Raw genomic sequence first — 19,195 nt, forward strand, 5'->3', positions numbered from 1 at the left:
GATAAACTATGAATTTGGCTTATGTTTAGCCTTTTCTTTTGTCGGTGGAATTTCAGGGGAAATAAATCTTATTTACTAACCGATCGTTGCAACGGTGTGTTGAAAGCATAATCGAGTACACACACTATCTTTCGTTATGAATATGTAACATATCTACATGAAAGTTATACCAGTTTGTAGCTAACATCATTCAAATACTTTAAATATGGATTCATAAAACATTCATTGACATTAAGGGCATATTTGACTTAATTTCAAAAGTTCAATGACAGCTCCCAGTTCGTACTACGGTTGATAAGGTAGCAAATCAAGAAACCTCTGATGAGAGAAAAAACAATTTAAAGTCAAGGTAAATCCAAATTCACTGACACTATCGAGACAGAATCCTGATGATACGTTTTATGCTGATAAAAATGCCGATAACAGTAACTTAACCAAGTGGGTTGAAAACAGCTAACAGCTTAAAGTTATCTCAGATAACAGTTAACAACACATTGAAAAGGGTCAAAACAGGTTATCATAAAAAGGTATTGCCCTCCTCGGTAATGACATGATTCAAAACAAACCGTTCTAAAATTGTCCGTTTATAAATCTATAAACTATAACGATGGTTTCAACTCATTCAGTGAGTTTTTGCCTTAGAAAGATGTGCCTAATTTGGTGGGTTTTTTTTTGTTGTCATATAGCTTTTCGACTGTTTCGGTTCTTACACATCCTTGGCTTTCAAATATTCGGCCTTGGTCATTTCTGATGACGGAAAATCTAGATAAGGGATTCGGACGCACGCATTTTAAAAAGTGTGGTTCTTTTTTTTTCTTGTTACGTACATTTTCAAGGGAAATTCAAAGGAAGTAGTGTTAATGTTATTAAACACATCTTAAATGCGTTCTCTGATAATGAATTCAAAAGAAAAAAATTCACACTGGCATTTAAGTGTATGTTAAAGTTCAATTCAATAAGAAAATGCTCAAATTGAATTCGTAAATTAAATAATTTCATTTGGTTCGGGTAACTAGTTGAATATCACAGTGAGAGTATGTCTTGTTTGAACGTAAAATTGTAGCATAATATATACGTTATAACTAAATTCTACAGGTTTATAACCATCCAATAAATAAAATTATCATTAACTCAAAAATAGCTATTTGTCCTAATGTACTACTATTACTAGACATTACTAACACAGCTCTATCGATCAAATGTCGTTTTTTGTGGTCACGTTTTGTTTTAAGATCAAGTAATGCTAAGGCATCTTCCTGACAGTCATGTTCTAATAATCCCACAATTTTGAATACTTCGTCCTTCTGCATCATTTCCATTGGTGGTAAAGGCGGCGGGGGCACAGAGTTATTTCCCTTCATATTTGGTGGTGGGAACCAACAGTCAATAGTCATACATCGAGGTTTATTATTTAAATCAGCCGTTGTTGAATATATTCCCTCATCTGTAAATTAAAAGTCGAATTACTATATTACTGACAATATGTTGAAAAAAGTTGACTTTAGAAAACAGGTATGATAAGTGTACTTCAAACCCTTTCAATTGTTTTAAGGGTTTACAGAAATTAATTCATAAACAATCATTCTATAAACAAGCTCACATCGTAAAGTTTGCCTATTCACCGTTTACGAGTTTCTTTCCAGGCGTTACTCTGGCATCTTTACAAGACTATCAGTTCATTTGAATGTGTTTTTCCAAAGTCAAGTGCTACCTACATAGTCTTGCTTTTTTGTTTTTTGCTTTCGTTTTTTTTTTTTTGCTTTCTCATGTCTCTGATCGAGCAAGAGCTTATACTATGGTGTCAATGTTGACGATTATATTGTAATATTCACAAGCAATATGGTACTGTCTTGTACGCGTTTCTGAGCACCACGTTTCTCTCTAGTCATAAATATATAAGTTGTTTTCCTTTCGTTTGATTTTATCATTTGAAAAGGTAAATTTTATTACTTTTATATAATATATAATGTTGTTTCATTAATCATGTGTTTCTTTGTCTTATACGTTCTCCTATTTATTTGTATTGTAGTCCTGTAATATTATGTTGTCATTTCAATGTTATATTTAACATTGCCATTAAAGTACGAGGTTTGGCATGCAACAAAACCAAGTTCAACCCACCATTTTTTCCTTTAAAAATGTCCTGTACCAAGTCAGGAATATGGCCATTGTTATATTATTGTTCGTTTCTGTGTGTGTTACATTTTAACGTTGCGTCGTTTGTTTTCTCTTATTTTTGAGTGTAATTTCACATTGCGATAAGACGTGTCACGGTACTTGTCTATCCCAAATTCATGTATTTGGTTTTGATGTTATATTTGTTATTCTCGTGGGATTTTGTCTGATGCTTGGTCCGTTTCTGTGTGTGTTACATTTAAGTGTTGTGTCGTTGTTCTCCTCTTATATTTAATGCGTTTCCCTCGGTTTTAGTTTGTTACCCCGATTTTGTTTTTTGTCCATGGATTTATGAGTTTTGAACAGCAGTATACTACTGTTGCCTTTATTTGTAACTCGACAGGTTTATGCAATTTTATTACTGACAAGACTATAGGCCTAATTAGCCTAATTAACATTAAAATGTTGTCTTGAGTACACATCTGTACAATGTTTTACTTTGAATGCTTTAGAAGAACGGTTCAATAGCACAATTCCCTTTACTTTTGAAAACTAGAATATGTGTCAGTATTAACAATAAACATAACAATGATTAAAACGAGTGAAACAACCGTTCACATTAATCACCGTTGCTTACTGTTTTTTCATGCCGTGGTTCAAACTTTGAATTTAATATTTACCATTTTTGGTGCCAAGCTTGAGAAAAAAACATATCTTAGACAAAATTGTTCCTCGGGTACATGAGAGGATACTGGTAGATCAGAATTTCGATGAATTATCTAAAGTTTTGAAGCAGGCAAATAGTATTACAACATCAATTATAAAGCGTTTGCTGTTTGAAATGAGAAAACAGTTGGCCTCGGTGAATTCGTGAGAACGATTGTTTAAACCGACGTTGGACATTGTTTTGGGTTTATTTTTAGCACTGACAAATACATATTCACGTTTTCCAAACAAAAGAAAGTGTTCCATTTAACTTTTCTACTTGTAGATATCAATTCGACAACTTTTTTTAAATCAAAGATTCTGAGAAAACATGGTGGCCTTCGGCTGTTGTCTGCTATATGGTCGGGTTGTTGTCGCTTTGACACATTCCCCATTACCTTTCTCAATTTTATGGCATAATATGATAAATTGCCTCTCAGCCAAGTAGAATGTTATACTTGCATGGTTATTATAAAATACACAAACAGACAGTATTATAAAAAGACTAATTGACCTATATCTGAACTTGTTTCCGGACTTTTCTCAGTTTCGTCAGTTACAAAAGGCCAAACTTCAGTACTGTTGGAATTAAAGACAAATTGATGCAGTAATAGGATGAACGCAAACTTTGGAAATTTTCTGTACAGTTCTTCCGAATAAAAATGAGAATCTTATTGTGTAAATAAAATATTTTACTTTCATTGTGTGTAAAATGAAATGTATGAATGTGTTTAATGCAAACTTGACAAAGTGGGACCTTGATGTCTGAGTTGGTCTGGTGCGGTCGAGTTATACTATAATGCAGTTCCTTGTTTTTTGAAAGGCAACATAAAAGTATCAGTATGAAATACGTACACAGAAGTTACTTAAGTCCGTTTCACTGTTTATTTTTTTCATGAATAAAATGCAACTTTACAAATTTAATCCACGAGTGATCAGGTTACACCAATGGACAAACAATTAGAAAAAAAATCTCTTTACCTAAAATAAGAATTGACACATTGAAATCCTGCATGTAAAATTTTAAAATTATGATTGATAATATTAGAGTTCATTAACAATATTTATTTGGATATTTGAGATACGACACCTGAAATGTCCTTCGTAAATGAATGTTGATTTCGAACAAAAGTCTTAGTATGACCTTTTTTGACATCCTGGTGTTAAACCGATCTCGCGTAAAAGTATGGCGTGGATCTCTAAAAGGCAGTAACTCCATTCAATGTTATCTATAAACAAATAGTTTCCGTGGTGTGTCGATAGTTAATTATTACCTTTCCGATCCAAATGATCCTGATCCTTCGGTTGTTGTCCATAGACCGTTAGTAGTTGCTGTATTTGCTTGCACAATAGTCGATTTTGTTTGTCCATTTGTTGGAATCACAGGTATGTCACCTCTACCTTCACCAAATAATAAGGTAAGAGGATAGTTTAATCATTCATAACTCTTGACTCCATTCTTATAGGTTATTTAAAAACAAAGTTAATAGATAGAACCATTTGAAAATATATTTGAATTAACGTTTAAATATCCACAAAGTTGAATTACATAATGGATACTTTTCAGTTTATCATAGTTATCAAAAGTTAACCCTCAAAGTTACGAAAGTATAAAGTGGCATCGCAAAAGTCGTACTGAAAATTGTCTGACTTTAAAACAAACACATTAGAATATTTTCTTGAATTAGAATATACAGCTTTTCAGATTGAAGTAAATTTCATTTTGCATTTAAGTTTCAAATTCTATTACATTTTCATGTTTGTTGAATAATTGATTGTTCTGTTTTATGTTGTGCTAAAATTGGGATGTGACCGTTTTAGAGTACGTCTTGATTCATCATAAGACAGTCGGTGAGATAAATTCGTTGCACTGTGTATTAGTGATCAAATACAATGTATACAGGGTAAGTAATTTACATAAATGACGTTGAGCTTCGCACTCTATTTGTATGTTAATATAAACAGCGCCCACTGACTTAAATTAGATAACCATGGCTTCCACGCGTTTTATTAATGCTATTCCTAGCAGAATATTGGGAATAAGATAAAATAGAGTACGCAGTGCAATATATCATATGTCTTGTTATATAATGATAACCCTGAAAAAAACTCATGATAGCTTTTCATAACTAATAGGGACTGATTATATTTTTTCTCTGATACAAGAATTTTTTTTTTATATCATTCCAGAAATACCGCTTGTAATTGTTCTGCTTTTGAATTTTGAATTTAAGGCATATTATACGTGTACGAACATATTTTAGAATTCCTTGATGCCCGCGTCACACTGTTCCGATTTTTATATACGATGGACACCCGAATGTGAAAATTGTAAGTTCGTACGAAGTTGGTCCCGATCTCGTTAAAATACCAAAAAGTGACCGAAGCAAGTACGATGAATAACGAAGTCTATACGATGGTGCCAAAATTATATACGATAGCAAAAGATGGACATACAAAGGTTAACCGAAGACGGGTATTTAAGCTTCATATCTCAGCCGAAGCCTACACGATGGATCACGAAGGCTACACGATGGATTACGAAGGCTACACGATGGATTACGATGATGGCGCGATGGCCATACGATGTCTAAAAGACGTCGTGTACAGCTTACGATGCATTTAAATTATATGCCAAAGGCATCGCGCGTTTTAAATTGTTTGATCAATATTGAATATATATTATAATATACATTTAATTTCTGGTTTAATCATAAGACGGAAGACCGTGAGCTTGAAGGGTAAAACTTTACTCCGAGTCTCTGCATATAATGCCTTTTTGTCTAATTCTTATAAAACTTAGTTTATTATCCCCTCGCCTACTACATGTAAGTTGCGTGTAGAAAAAATTGTTATGGACACTCTAGAACCAAAATGCTCAAAACTTGGTATGGTGTTACTCGTTAAGAATATCTTAAGCGCTATTGACTTTAAAGTTCAAAGGTCAAGGTCACAGTGGCAGTTGTAATACAAGGCCATATCACCCTTGTGGACACTCTAAAACCAATATGCTTCAAGAGATTTTAACCACATTTGGTATATTGTTCCTCCTTGTAATGATCCGACATTTTTTTACTTTCAAGGCCAAAGGTCAAGGTCAAGGTCATGCAGATGAACTTGTTTTTTCTCCTTGAAATAGCACAAAACACAGGAAATTGGTTGCTCATTTTTTTACCTGCTGGTTCTAAAGACAATATTAAAGGTATTTCCAGTTACTGAATGTTTTGGTTGATTTCTAAAAAAATAGTTTATGTGTCAAATATGCATATTCAATTTACCATTTTCTGCATGTGTCATATACAAATATAGTGTCCATATTTGTCCCCAATATGTTACATACGAGGGGATGTCAAGCTCGGCATTGCCTTGTTTGAACTGTAAAATGTGTGCACTAGTCTGAATAATCACCCATAATTATGCCCATGTTTACTGATCTATCTTAAAGGTAAGGTAATGGGTTCGTTGATCCCTTTTATGAAAAAGAGCTCTTTCCAGGAGAATATCATAATAATATAGACAAAAGGAAGGATGTCACGGGAAAAGCAACAAATGCGGCAAAATATGACATATAGAAAACAAAATGGATATGGAGTAAACATTCGTGTGATAACTCAGACGATACATAAAAAATTAGAATAATGAAGAAAAAGTTGATTTCCCTATATACGTGTACCTGCAGTGTTGGTGTACGAGGCGCGTTTATGATTTTCATTATGTAACTTGATATGAAAAATTGACAAAAAATAATATTTTACTTGTAAAAGTAAATCCTGAGCCTGTAATAGCTGTTCTTCTTGTTCCATTTGAATTAATAGAAACAACGCTGTCGCCTTTCTTGTTCTCATAGAATCATATGATATGAGCTCCATGTTTTGTGAACGTCTTTCTTTACTGTCGTATTAGACTGACCAGTGCAAATCGCGCATGGAACTTTAAATGTATTTTAGCGCGAAAAATAACTTACATTTAGCTGGATTTATTGTCGTCGTAGTTCCATCTTGTCGCCTTCGTACTTTTATTCGATGGTAACACGACGGGACTACGAGGTCTTCACGAAGTCGTGTTGCCATCGTAAGACCTTCAGGTAGCTTCGTGATTCATTCGTGTAGACATCATAATGTCAAAACTGCCCGATGGAAATGATGGAAACACGAATGCAATACGATGTTCAAAGATGCATTCCCGGTGACATAACGATGGTGAGGATGGTGATACGAACTCAATACGAACCCTCAACATCGGACGCACCTTCGGGGATTTTTTAACATGTTGAAAAAAATAGAACCCTTCCCTAAGTTGTCCCCGAAGGCTAGAAAAAGTGGACGATGGTTCTACGATGGTTAAAGATGGCACTACGAATAGCCCAATCTGGATACGATCAGTCCCGATTTTGAAAATTTCCATAATCGTGTTGCCATCGGCGTAAAAATCGGGACAGTGTGACGCGGGCATGAACAAAATAGTTCTTTAAAAAAGTAAGGGATTTACTTATACCATGAAAACGTGATCAGGTTGCAACATGTTAATCTGAGTAACACGAAAGAATTGTAACGCGTTATTCCATGTTATGTGAACTAACTAGAATGCGTTGCCCTGCGGTGCGATAATTTAAAAAACCCGTTTTACTCTAATAGATACTGGAACCTACAGTAGCATGTTGCTCTAATATACACGAACAAATTGCAACCCGCTTCTCTAGGGAACATGTCGACACAATCCTTAAAATGGGCAATCGGGAAAGAGTTAGTCGTACGCTACTGTCATTTAGGCTTTTCTCAAAATTCACATTGTTTTTAGAACCAAAAATAAATGTTAGGTGAAATACTGAGCAATTCATTATCATATCAGATTAATAACCATTTGACGGGCACCTTTACTGGTACGTGTATATTGTCTACGCAATAAATTAATACTAACGAAAAAGTGTTAGTAAAACGTGTTCGATGTGCATGATTAAAGACAGGTACATACAGCTAACCTTCGATACAATACAAAAACAATGATAAATGTTTACATTGACGTAAACATTTGATCTTAGTTGAATTTGACTATAATATTAAGGTTTCATTGGTCGCTCTTTATGATTTAGGTATTTGTTCATTCTCTCTATTTTCTTGTTTGTGTTTGTACGTTCCAGATGAAAATAAACTAATCATAGATAGCAGGATTAAATTTTGTATAAACGCTAGACGCGCGTTTCGTATACAAAACAGTTATTTTATAAATATGATCATATCAATGATAATTCATGTAAGAACAAACTGGCGAAATAAATCTCCACCAGCAGTGGCATAAACCCAGTGGTTGTAAATAAACTCATCATAGGTACCAGGATACATTTTGTATAAACGAAAAATGCGCGTTTCGTCTACAAAAGTCTAATCAGTGACGCTCGAATCCAAAAAAGTTTAAAAGGCCAAATATAGTTCGAAGTTGAATAGCATTGAGGACCGAAATTTCTAAAATAATTGGGCCAAATACAGCTAAGGTAATCTATTCCTGAAGAAGAAAAGCCTTAGTATATCAAAAATTCAAAAGTTTTGTAAACAGTTATTTTATAAATATGACCATATCAATGATAATTCATGTCAGCACAGACTACTGGGCTGAGGGATGCCCTCGGGGAAAAAACTCCATCAGCAGTGGCATCGACCCAGTGGTTGTAAATAAACTCATCATAGATACCAGGATTAAATTTTGTATTAAAGCCAGACGAAAGTAGTCCACATTACCGCTTCGGACGCACCAATGGTATGAGACGTTATGAACGTTAACTCTTGTAACAATTCATTTAAAAAAATGAATAATCTAGTTGTTGGTATGTGTTGCTGTTGTCGAAATTGATGTCAAAAAAGATATAGACCTCTTGAAATATTTGAGTAATATACAGAGAAATTAATATTCGTGCATGTTTTTTATTGAAACAATCTGATCAGAATCGGTTGAAATGATTGAAGAATTACAGGAAAAAAACATAAGCTTATATTTCAGTAACAGTTTTGAAATTAGATTTTTTTGCTTTTACCATACAGATAAACTCATACATGTGCAGCGTTCCGAAAAATAGACACAATAGAAAGAGTGTCATTGGAGCAATAAAGGATTGGTCTGATAGACACTTAGACTAGTATACTGAATTGACTTTAACTAAAATTGTCGGAATGGAAAATATAGGTCAGCGTAACCATTTTTGAAAAATGGGGTGGTTCAAGTTGCATCATGTTGCTCTTTTATATTTTAATAGACGATAATTTTGGAAAATTTTAAAAAAACTTATCTTCAGAATCTTATAGCTTTCTAATAAGTCCTCATTGAGATGAATCGCTTTTGGAACAAAATATCATAACCTTATAAGGAGTCGTCATTCAGATAAATGGCTTTACGAACAGAATCTTATAACTTTCTTGAGAGCAGTCATTCAGACAAATGGCTTTACGAACAGAATATCATATAACCTTATAAGGAGTCTTCATTCATATAAATGGCTTTACTAATATAGTCCAGTCAATCTAGCAAAAATTTGACCCTAACCTTGAAGTAATTGCAACAGAAGATTTTAAAGTTTTAATCTTCAGCATTATATCCCAAATATACACAGAAAATGGTCCCATGAAATCTAACTTGAAGAAAACTAAAAAATCATGATTTTAAAATTCCTATGGCGATTTGCATTGATAAGGGAGATAACCCTGCAAGAAAGGCAGAAATATCAATAAAATTGATACAAAATTATAACTTCATCGCTTCTATTCAACGGAATGTATTGATTCTTGCTATTTAAGCCATCTTTAGAGTATAACAAACAACTCTTAAGATGTTTTCATATCTTTTGTCAAGCTACAAGCTATGTTTCATAAGTTATTAGTTGACCATTTATGAGATTATTCACCATGTCAAGGTAAAGAATCTCAAATTGAATAAAACTAATAAAGCATATATTCCTCTTTTTGTGGTTTAAAACTTCTTTAAACAAGGTAGATGCTAGTCAAATATAATTTACAGATATAATCAATACCAAATATGTACATTATTTTTCCAAAATGGTCAAAAAGCCATAAAATTTGCAATTTCTTAAATGAAAAGTGTGCAAAAAAAATATACTCAGAACACTTCGGTTTTGCACATTTCTTGAGCAGAAGATTATATAATTTAGTCAAATACGAACTTATAACTCCATCAAAGTATCATATTCTACATGAATTTAAGGAAATCAACCAAAAACTGACCAAAAAAGAAAGACTTTTCTTTTAGGAGTTATCTCCCTTTCCAATGTTAATTTCCATCAGAAATTAAAAATGCAAAATTTGAGTTTTCCTCAAGTTAGATTTTTTCTATGTATATTTGGGGCTAAATGCAACAGATTAGAACTAAAACATTTTCTGTTTCAATTAGTTTGAAGTTCAAACCTAGTTTAATTTGACAAATATCTTGTGAAAAATCGCTTTACGAACAGCATCTCATAGTTTTCTTAGGAGCCGTCATTTAGATAAATCGCTTTACAAAAACACAAACTTTGATACAAAATATTGTAAAGAAGTCTGTTATTGTATTACATTTAAGAAATAACTGTATTGTATTTAAAGCTTTAAGGACATCCATCGGTAGTTTTACTGACGCAAATTAAGTTTACCTGGCGACGCGTAGCGGAGACAGGTAAACGGGTATTTGCGACAGTAAAACTACCGATGGACGTCCGCAAAGCTTCAAATACAATACAGTTATCTCTATTCTAATGCAAAACAAGTTTATAATTAAATTTCAATCATTATTTCAGTGTAAAATCTTCATTAAAGATAATTCCGCGAAAAGATGTCACCTTCTTTGGTTCCTACACTAGGTGACGTCATAGATGTGATTCCGGCGTCAGACATAATCACCGGGCGTTTTCTTGCTTCTGTGCCGCTTTAAAATGTAATAAAATTTGATATAAAGAAGATTTGTAGTTACAAAATGTGATTTTTTTTTGGCTTATTATTGTAGAAATTACATGTCAATACATTCAACAATTCAAAATGTCGGCTTCCTTAGTTACAGACTAGGAGATAGAGAATTTTACGCTAACTGTCATCCAATCAGAACCATTGATACAAAATAATTGCATTAGAATTCCTAATATATATAATTGAATCAGAAAAAAGTGTATCAAAGAAGAACATTTTACCTGAAAATAAGGATATACTATCGGTAATATAATTATAATGTTACCAAATAAAAAAAAATATGGAGATTTATAAAATAGCAACAATTTCAAGATGGCGGTTCCGATAGATGCGTAGTTTGATTCTTTGTTTTATAGCATTGTTTATCTACATTGATTCTCTTGCAACAAAAGTTAAATAACCTTTTAATATTGTTCGTCTAAAATAGTGTCATATGCGTTCGTTGATATTATAAATAGCACAAAAGTCATATCATCTTTTCAAAAGTAACTTTTATTTCCTCAAAAATACAAAAAAATATATTATCAACAACTGTCATGTAAGTTTTTTTCAATTCATACAAAAATTACATTACATTTAAAAAAAAAAGAATTGCATGTTCCAAGAGTATTCCGAGGATGACGTATAATATACCGAAAGGCAAAATGTGGCAGAGTTATATAATTTGAAGAAAACGAAAAAGGATTTATTTTCAAGATTATCGAACAAATTTAACATGCAGAATTTTTCGAATGCATTCATTATAAGTGTAAAACTCCAGAAAAAAAAGAAACTTAAGCATAATAGAAAAGCAATGTTTCCTTAATAAAAGTTTTTTTTTTAAAATGCAACATTTTGCCTTAATCACAAAACAGCTAAGAATGCGATACAATTCAAAATCTACAGGATTAGAAAGAGAGAGAGCTATCGAATAGTTTACATATCTGTGAAGTGTACATGCCATATCACTAGGTCAAAAATCAAATAAAAGAAAGACGCGTTAGTTAACTGTACAAGCGGGTGGATACTGCACTAGCGAACAGAGTATGGTACGTCTCCTCGGAGTTCTTGGTCACCTGTGCCTTCAATATCAATTTCTGTATAAAAAAAAGAGAAGTAAAAGTATTTAATTACATTAGAGAATTGCTACTATAACATAGTTGAAGTTTTGGTGGTTTGTATGTCCTAGTCTATAACATTCAATCAGTGCAAGTAACATTTCTAATTAAAATCGTGATATGGTAGAAAAGGACCAAAATAAACCAATTTAATATGATACTGATTAAGTTTACTACCAATTATTGTATTGAGTAATTAATACAAGTATTGTAAATTCCATATACATATTGCCTACAATTATAACATCAATAATGGGCGTGCAATAGATTTTTTACCATGCATCATTCACACTTACTAGTATTCAAAATATGATGGTGATTTGACATAAGATAAACACTTACCACAGTTCTGTTCGTCACTTTCATCGCCACAGTCATCGTCATCATTACATTGTAAATGTCTACTGATGCATTTTCCGTTTTTGCATTTGAATAAACCTTCAGGACATTGGACAGTTGTCTCACCTAAAAGAAAAGTAAACACTTTCATTGTAAAAAAAATCACAAAATCACAAAACTACTGAACTCCGGGGAAATTCAAAACGGAAAGTCCCTAATAAAATAATAAAACACATCAAACGAATGGACAAAAACTGTCATATTCCTGACTTGGTACAGCCATTTTCAAATGTAAAAATTGCTGGATTGAATCTGGTTTCATACTTTGAAAATTTAAAGCCACTTACATTGACGACAATTTTTCAGAAAGTGAAGTAGAAATAACAATACATGATTTCCAATGAGCATAACCATGACCTTCTCTTGCAAATTATGTGATTTGAAAAGAATGTTTTATATATATTTTTTTTAAGTCATAAGAAACGAGTGACCGGTGAAAAATAATGTTCTTCCAATTCTTGAACCAATGCATACAAACATCATAAACTTAGTCTTCTGTGCACGAATTAAGCATTTTTTTTCGTGTCAATTTCGTATAATCGTTAATTTTTTTTTCAATCGGTCAGTGTTGTTGTGAAAATGTGGCAGGTAATTAAAGTTCGTGTTTTGATGTCGAAGTTCAACGATTGTCGCCTGTTTGTCAACAATCTACAAAAAATCAAAAAAAAAACCATGGAAATCGAGCACGTGTTTAACATGTAAATTCAGATAATAGTTTTTCTTAAGGACATCCATGCGTATTGTGATCACCGGATTTTTACGAGATGGGTCACAATGAGGTCACTTTGCATACGGAAAATATGCCGGGGGAATTGCTTCCTTCCAGGAAGCAATTAAAATAAAGTAAACTTTTCTAAATATGAATAAATTAAAGAATTTTCTTCAGAAAAAAGTATATGTACATAAGTTTTATAATGAAAACTATCCATTGAGTTATAAAAAAAAGTATGCATTATTTTTTTTTGATTTGAGGTTTCTTATGACTTTAAAAATATTTCCCCGACATTGTAATACAAATTCAGATGGAAACAATATACTGTGGATTCATAATTATTCGTTGGATACTAATTTTTGTGGAGTTTCGTTGGTACAGGTGAACCACGAAACTAAATGTTTAACGAATAACAAAATTTCTAAATGCTTGTATGCAGTTTGCAGAAATAACAGAAATTCAACAAGCGCACAGCGCAATTTCCAGAGGAAAATTGTGATAAAAAAATGTGAACAAACGTGGACTGGAAGGTAAAGCTGATTCTTTAAGAATTAAATGCATGTATTGGTTCAATAATTTTAATAGAAATATCGTTGCATATGACTTCAATCAGAACCAAATATACTGGCTATATAGAAAAATATGCATGACGTATACATATTATGTCAAGTATGACAAGTTCAAGGTCAAGGTCAAAGTCAAAGTCAAAATCCCGTTACTCTGTAACAACAAACCAGAAAATAAAAAGAAATCAAAAGAAAGGTTCTCAACAATAATGAACAGTTTTAAGGAAATAAAATTCAGTCATACCCGGCTAAATTGCGATATGTGAAAAATTGCGTTTATTTAAAAAGTTAAAGTTCCGTACCTCCAGAACGACATAGCCAAAAAAATCAAAATCAACAGGGACCAAATAGGAAAGAGTTCGCACCTAAGTGCCAATTCATGATGATCCCTAGCACATTTGAAGCGACAGAAATATTTGCTAGACGTCGATATAGCAGCATCTTTACAAAGAAGACTGGCACATTTGCGTGATGAAACTAATATCTAACCAATAAAAGACAATAACGGTATGCAAAGAAATCTATTGTTATTTGTTATAGTTTGCCCTTCACGATATAGACAAATAATGGACTGCACAAAAAGGTAAAACAATGGACTGTACAAAAAGGTAAAACAATATACTGCACAACAAGGTCAAACAATTGACTAATCAACAAGGGCAAAGCAAACAATGAACTGCACAACAAGGACAGATAATGAACTGCATAATAGGGACAAATAATGGACTGCACATAAAAGGTAAAACAATGAACTGCACATCAAGGACAAACAATGGACTGCACAGCAAGGACAAACAATGAACTGCACAACAAGGACAAACAATTGACTGCACAACAAGGTCAATCAATTAGCTGCACAACAATTTCGATACATGTATAGACCAAAGGAAAAAGTACACTTTTATATCCGGGAAAAAGTATGCCGATAATCTAAAGTTAATGTCTCTAACGAGATTTAAAGTAAAGATGTGGAAAAAGTAAAACAGAAATACCGACATCCATGGAAAATTCAATTCGGAAAGTCCATCATCAAATGGCAAAATCAAAAGCTTTTAAAAACACCTCAAACGAATCAAATTCAAATGTCATACTCCTGACTGTGTACAGGTATTTCCTCATGTAAATATGTTGCATGACAGTAGCATAAAATTTCACGATGTTTACAACAACTTGTAAACAAAACAAACATACATAATAGGCAAAAATGTCAAAACAGGGGCACAGCCGTCCCCAGTGTTATAATCGTAATCTCTATAAAAAAAAACAAATAAGTATGTCAAAAAAGAAAAAGTAAATGGCATAAAGACAAAGCACATTAGCAAAACTGAAAGACAAGAATTAAAAAAATGACACATTGGCGTGATGCATAAGTATCGAGTCACGACAAAGGTATATTACCTAAAATGGACTGAACAGTAAAGGTTGATAATTTACAACGACAAAAAATAGTTAACTGTAATACGTAATTAAGATGATAAACAACGTAAGTACCTAGAATTTATAATTCAAGACCATCATGTATTATTTGTGAAGTTGGTACGATTTATTTACCAACAAGGTCTTGGTATCTGTCAATGATTTTTTTGTTGAAAAAGGACATCACCCTTTTTCATCAACTTTTTTGCTCAGACACTGTGGATGGTTTATAAAGTTCGGGTAGCAGCTGCAAGCTCTTGGTATATTGCTACGAAGGTGGGAGAAATTGTTCATTTAAAAATTAAAATCGTCTCGTTTGTCATAGATTCTGATATTGAGATGACTGTTAATGTCAAAATCAAGGTATAAATTTAGAAATGAGGCGGAAGGTATAAGATATGAAATAAGGAAAAAGAAAAAGAAAAAGAACAATTTCATCATATTTACATTTGCTTTCGTCTGATCTATCAGCACAATCAAATTCGTTGTTACATTTTTTATCTATGGGAATACAACGCTGGTCAGATTCACATGTAAACTGGAACTCGTTACAATCTGCAATATATAAAATTTTTAAGTTATCCGTAAAGGGATGCATTGTCGGTCTTGTTAATAAATATATATAAGACTAAGATATTTGATTATGGGATGAACTGTGGTATAATTATAAGCTACATTTTTTGACTGACTTTGTCATATTTGTTATCTATAAAGAATATATCTGTGGTCATAAGCATATACATTGTCTTCAAGGTCATGGTTTCATCGACTACAGAAAAGGAACATCATTAAATGAGTAGTGCTGAATGAATTTCGATTTTAATTGATTTGAGTACATAAAGGCAGTATGCACCTTTCATCATAATTATGTCGTTTTAAAGATTCCCCTAGCCAGACGTGGATCTTGTCATATCTTTAAAAAAAACAGACATCTTATATCATGAAAAAGCCAAAACTCACCATCAGGATTTTCAGTAAAGTGTTTATGGAATCTTTTTTTTTTTTTACATAATTCAATTTTATATCAGTCATACTATATTCATTCCAAAATGGTTGCTTACATTCGTGCCATTTTGACTATGGTTGATAGTTGTCTCATTTGCAATCATGTCACACCTCATCTATTCAAATGATAGAGCGACCATATGGATTCGTGTCTATTGGTATCACTCACCACAATTACGTTCATCACTTTCATCATCACAATCATTGATACCATCACATCTAAATGCCAGTGGGAGACATCTATCTGTACTTATACACTTAAACTGATTTGGTTCACAACCTGCAATGTTTTTTCTTAATGTTATGTAAGTATTAACTGGTTTGCGCTATTCGACTAAGTATGCATTTTCAATGACATGTAAATGGTTCAACGCACTGGCAAATATCAACACATTTCCCAATTTTATAATAAATGTAACAACCTGTATCAATTGTAAAATAGTTCAAGTTCAACTATTGTGTTATCGCATAGAAGTAATGTGCGATTTAGCATGGTTTAACTTGGATTGTCTCTCGTTAACCAGAATAAATGTCAGGTCAAAGAATTATAACGTACAACAGCTATCAGGAATTATCTTATATGCAAGACACGTCGGATGCGCAGTACACATTTTGTCGCACGTATGTTTGTCTATATTACGACGACACAGAGGATTATAAGTGTAGTAATAGTTGTGACTATGATACTGTAAATCTAAAATTAGGTGTTTTGCCATGTTCTGGCTTCAGTTTTATGATCTTTTATTGTTAGGAACATGATAGAGATTAAAAGGGGTGGAAAATATAAAATTGCCTTAGACCAATTTGGCACACCTTTTAGTAGGGTTCAATGCTTCGTAGTAGATTTTGCCTTCCTGCTTTTTTTAATGGAGCACCCCTGTTGTGCCTAATGCAAACAAAACGTGCGAGTTCTTTGTACCTTCTCACATGTTAATGAAAAAATAAAGAATGGAAATGGGGATTATGTCAAAGAAACACCAACCCGACCAAAGAGCAGAAAACAGCCTAAGGCCACCAATGGGTTTATCACACAGCATCGTGTCGTACCAATTCTATAAACATGTATATATAATCGAAATTTTTACTCGTTAAAAATTACTTTCCCTTAAACGGAAAAAATTCAATTAAATATCAAATTGGCAACATCGAAAAATATATAATTGAGAAGGTGGGCTCATTGAGTTTTCATTGTTGCGCATAATGGAATATCAAAAGTAAGACATGTCCGCAGGCAGCCATAATTGGATAATTTGGTTACCTTGAAACGATGTTGGTACAGGTTCTGTTGTTGTTGTTGGCGCTGGCGTCGTCGTAGTTGTTGTTGTTGGCGCTTGTGTCGTAGTAATTGTTGTTGTAGTTGGAAAAATGAAGGTAGGTGTAGTAATTGGTACAGCGGCAGTTGTAGTAGTACTTAAAGATTTTAATATTCCTGTAACTATGATTTTTAGTTCTTTCACTTCATTACAACATGATGATACGTTATTTTCTAAACTCTGAAAAAGACATACATGTGACTGGTTTGTTATCTTACTTTTAAGTTGCCATAGTGCGTTCATAATATTTATTTTGTAATAACATACATTTTTTATCTTTATCTTAAATACGATAAACAGTAGGAAACCACTGTTCAACAGTCATAAATTGATTAAGCGATACAAATCCGGGTTACAAACTAAAACCAAGTGTCCCCATCAACTATAAGAAGAAAACAACGGAACAACAGACACAATAAACTGAAACAAAAAACAAACACCTACCGAATTAGACTATTAACGGGCTTTGTAACAACATGAGCAACATGACGGGTGCCACATTTGGAGCAGGATCTGCTTCCCCTTCCGTAGCACAGGAAATCATCCCTAGTTTTTGGTGGGGTCCGTGTTGTTTTTGTACCCCTATTTATGACATTTTGTTCATGCATTGTTGTCAATATAATGGAAATTGATGCGACTGTCGTACAAGTGAGAGGTTTAACGCTTTAAACCTAGGTTCAACCCACCATTTTCTATATTTGATTATGCATGTTCCAAGTCAGGAATATGACAGTTGTTGTCGATTCGTTTGATGTGTTATATCATTTGATTTGGCGTACTAAATTATAATCCTGGTACCTTTGATAACTATTTACACCACTGGGTCGATGCCACTGCTGGTGGACGTTTCGTCCCCGAGGGTATCACCAGCCCAGTAGTCAACCCATCGGTGTTGACATGAATATCAATAATGTGGTCTTTTTTTATAAATTTCCTGTTAACAAAACTTTGAATTTTTCGAAAAACTAAGGATTTTATTATCCCAGGCATTGATTACCTTAGCCGTTTTTGGCACAACTTTTTTGGAATTTTGGATCCTCAATGCTCCTCAACTTTTTACTTGTTTGGTATTACAAATATTTTGATATGAGTGTCACTGATGAGTCTTATGTAGACGAAAAGCGCGTCTGGCGTACTAAATTATAATCCTGGCACCTTTGATAACTATTTACACCACTGGGTCGATGCCACTGCTGGTGGACGTTTCGTCCCCGAGGGTATCACCGGCCCAGTAGTCAACACTTCGGTGTTGACAGGAATATCAATAATATAATGTGGTCATTTTAATAAATGTCCTGTTTACAAAACTTTGATTTTTTTTTGAAAAACTAAGGATTTTCTTATCCCAGACATAGATTACCTTAGCCGTATTTGGCACAAAATTTTTGGAATTTTGGATCCTCAATGCTCTTCAACTTTGTACTTGTTTTGTTTTATAAATATTTTGATATGAGCATCACTGATGAGTCTTATTTAGACGAAACACACGTCTGGCGTACTAAATTATAATACTGGCACCTTTGATAACTATTTACACCACTGGGTCAATGCACTGCTGGTGGACGTTTCGTCCCCGAGGGTATCAACAGCCCAGTAGTCAACACTTCGGGTGCCATTTGACCAGGGACTTTCAGTTTTGAATTTTCCTCAGTATTTTTGTGATTTTACTATAAACCAAAATACTTAAAAATAGACTAAATAAGTTTCACCAATTGAACAATTTCAAAAGATATATTAAAAATGTTTTATTTGCAATATTTAAGAAACTTAAACCTGTATTATTTGATTCTTAAATAGAACTACAATAAGTATCGAGAACAAATACCATTACCTTTATTCTTTCTTTTAACATCGTAATTTCTGAAAAAGAAATAAAACATGTTTCATTTGAATTTTTAAGGTGACATTTGAATGGATTATACACAAG

At 33.1% G+C, this 19,195-nt stretch overlaps 1 protein-coding gene across 2 annotated transcripts; it reads right to left on the reverse strand.

Annotated features, from left to right (window-relative positions):
• Positions 1-1,083: 1,083 nt before the first annotated feature.
• LOC143056396 (uncharacterized) lies at positions 1,084-19,134 on the reverse strand. 2 transcript variants are annotated; one of them, XM_076229489.1, is made up of 8 exons: positions 19,100-19,134; positions 17,214-17,448; positions 16,125-16,235; positions 15,398-15,505; positions 12,200-12,322; positions 4,095-4,221; positions 3,335-3,399; positions 1,084-1,444 (listed from the first exon to the last, which is right to left on the reverse strand). In XM_076229489.1, the coding sequence occupies exons 1-8, from the start codon at positions 19,118-19,120 to the stop codon at positions 1,098-1,100; spliced, it is 1,137 nt and encodes a 378-aa protein (XP_076085604.1). In that variant the 5' UTR covers positions 19,121-19,134; the 3' UTR covers positions 1,084-1,097. The 2 variants fall into 2 exon arrangements, with proteins under 2 accessions (XP_076085604.1, XP_076085610.1); XM_076229495.1 differs by lacking the exons at positions 1,084-1,444; positions 3,335-3,399; positions 4,095-4,221 and adding an exon at positions 11,234-11,836.
• Between the last annotated feature and the right edge of the window lie 61 nt (positions 19,135-19,195).

The sequence above is a fragment of the Mytilus galloprovincialis genome, chromosome 1 (assembly GCF_965363235.1).
Source record: "Mytilus galloprovincialis chromosome 1, xbMytGall1.hap1.1, whole genome shotgun sequence".
In the NCBI taxonomy this organism is placed as follows: Eukaryota; Metazoa; Mollusca; class Bivalvia; order Mytilida; family Mytilidae; genus Mytilus; species Mytilus galloprovincialis.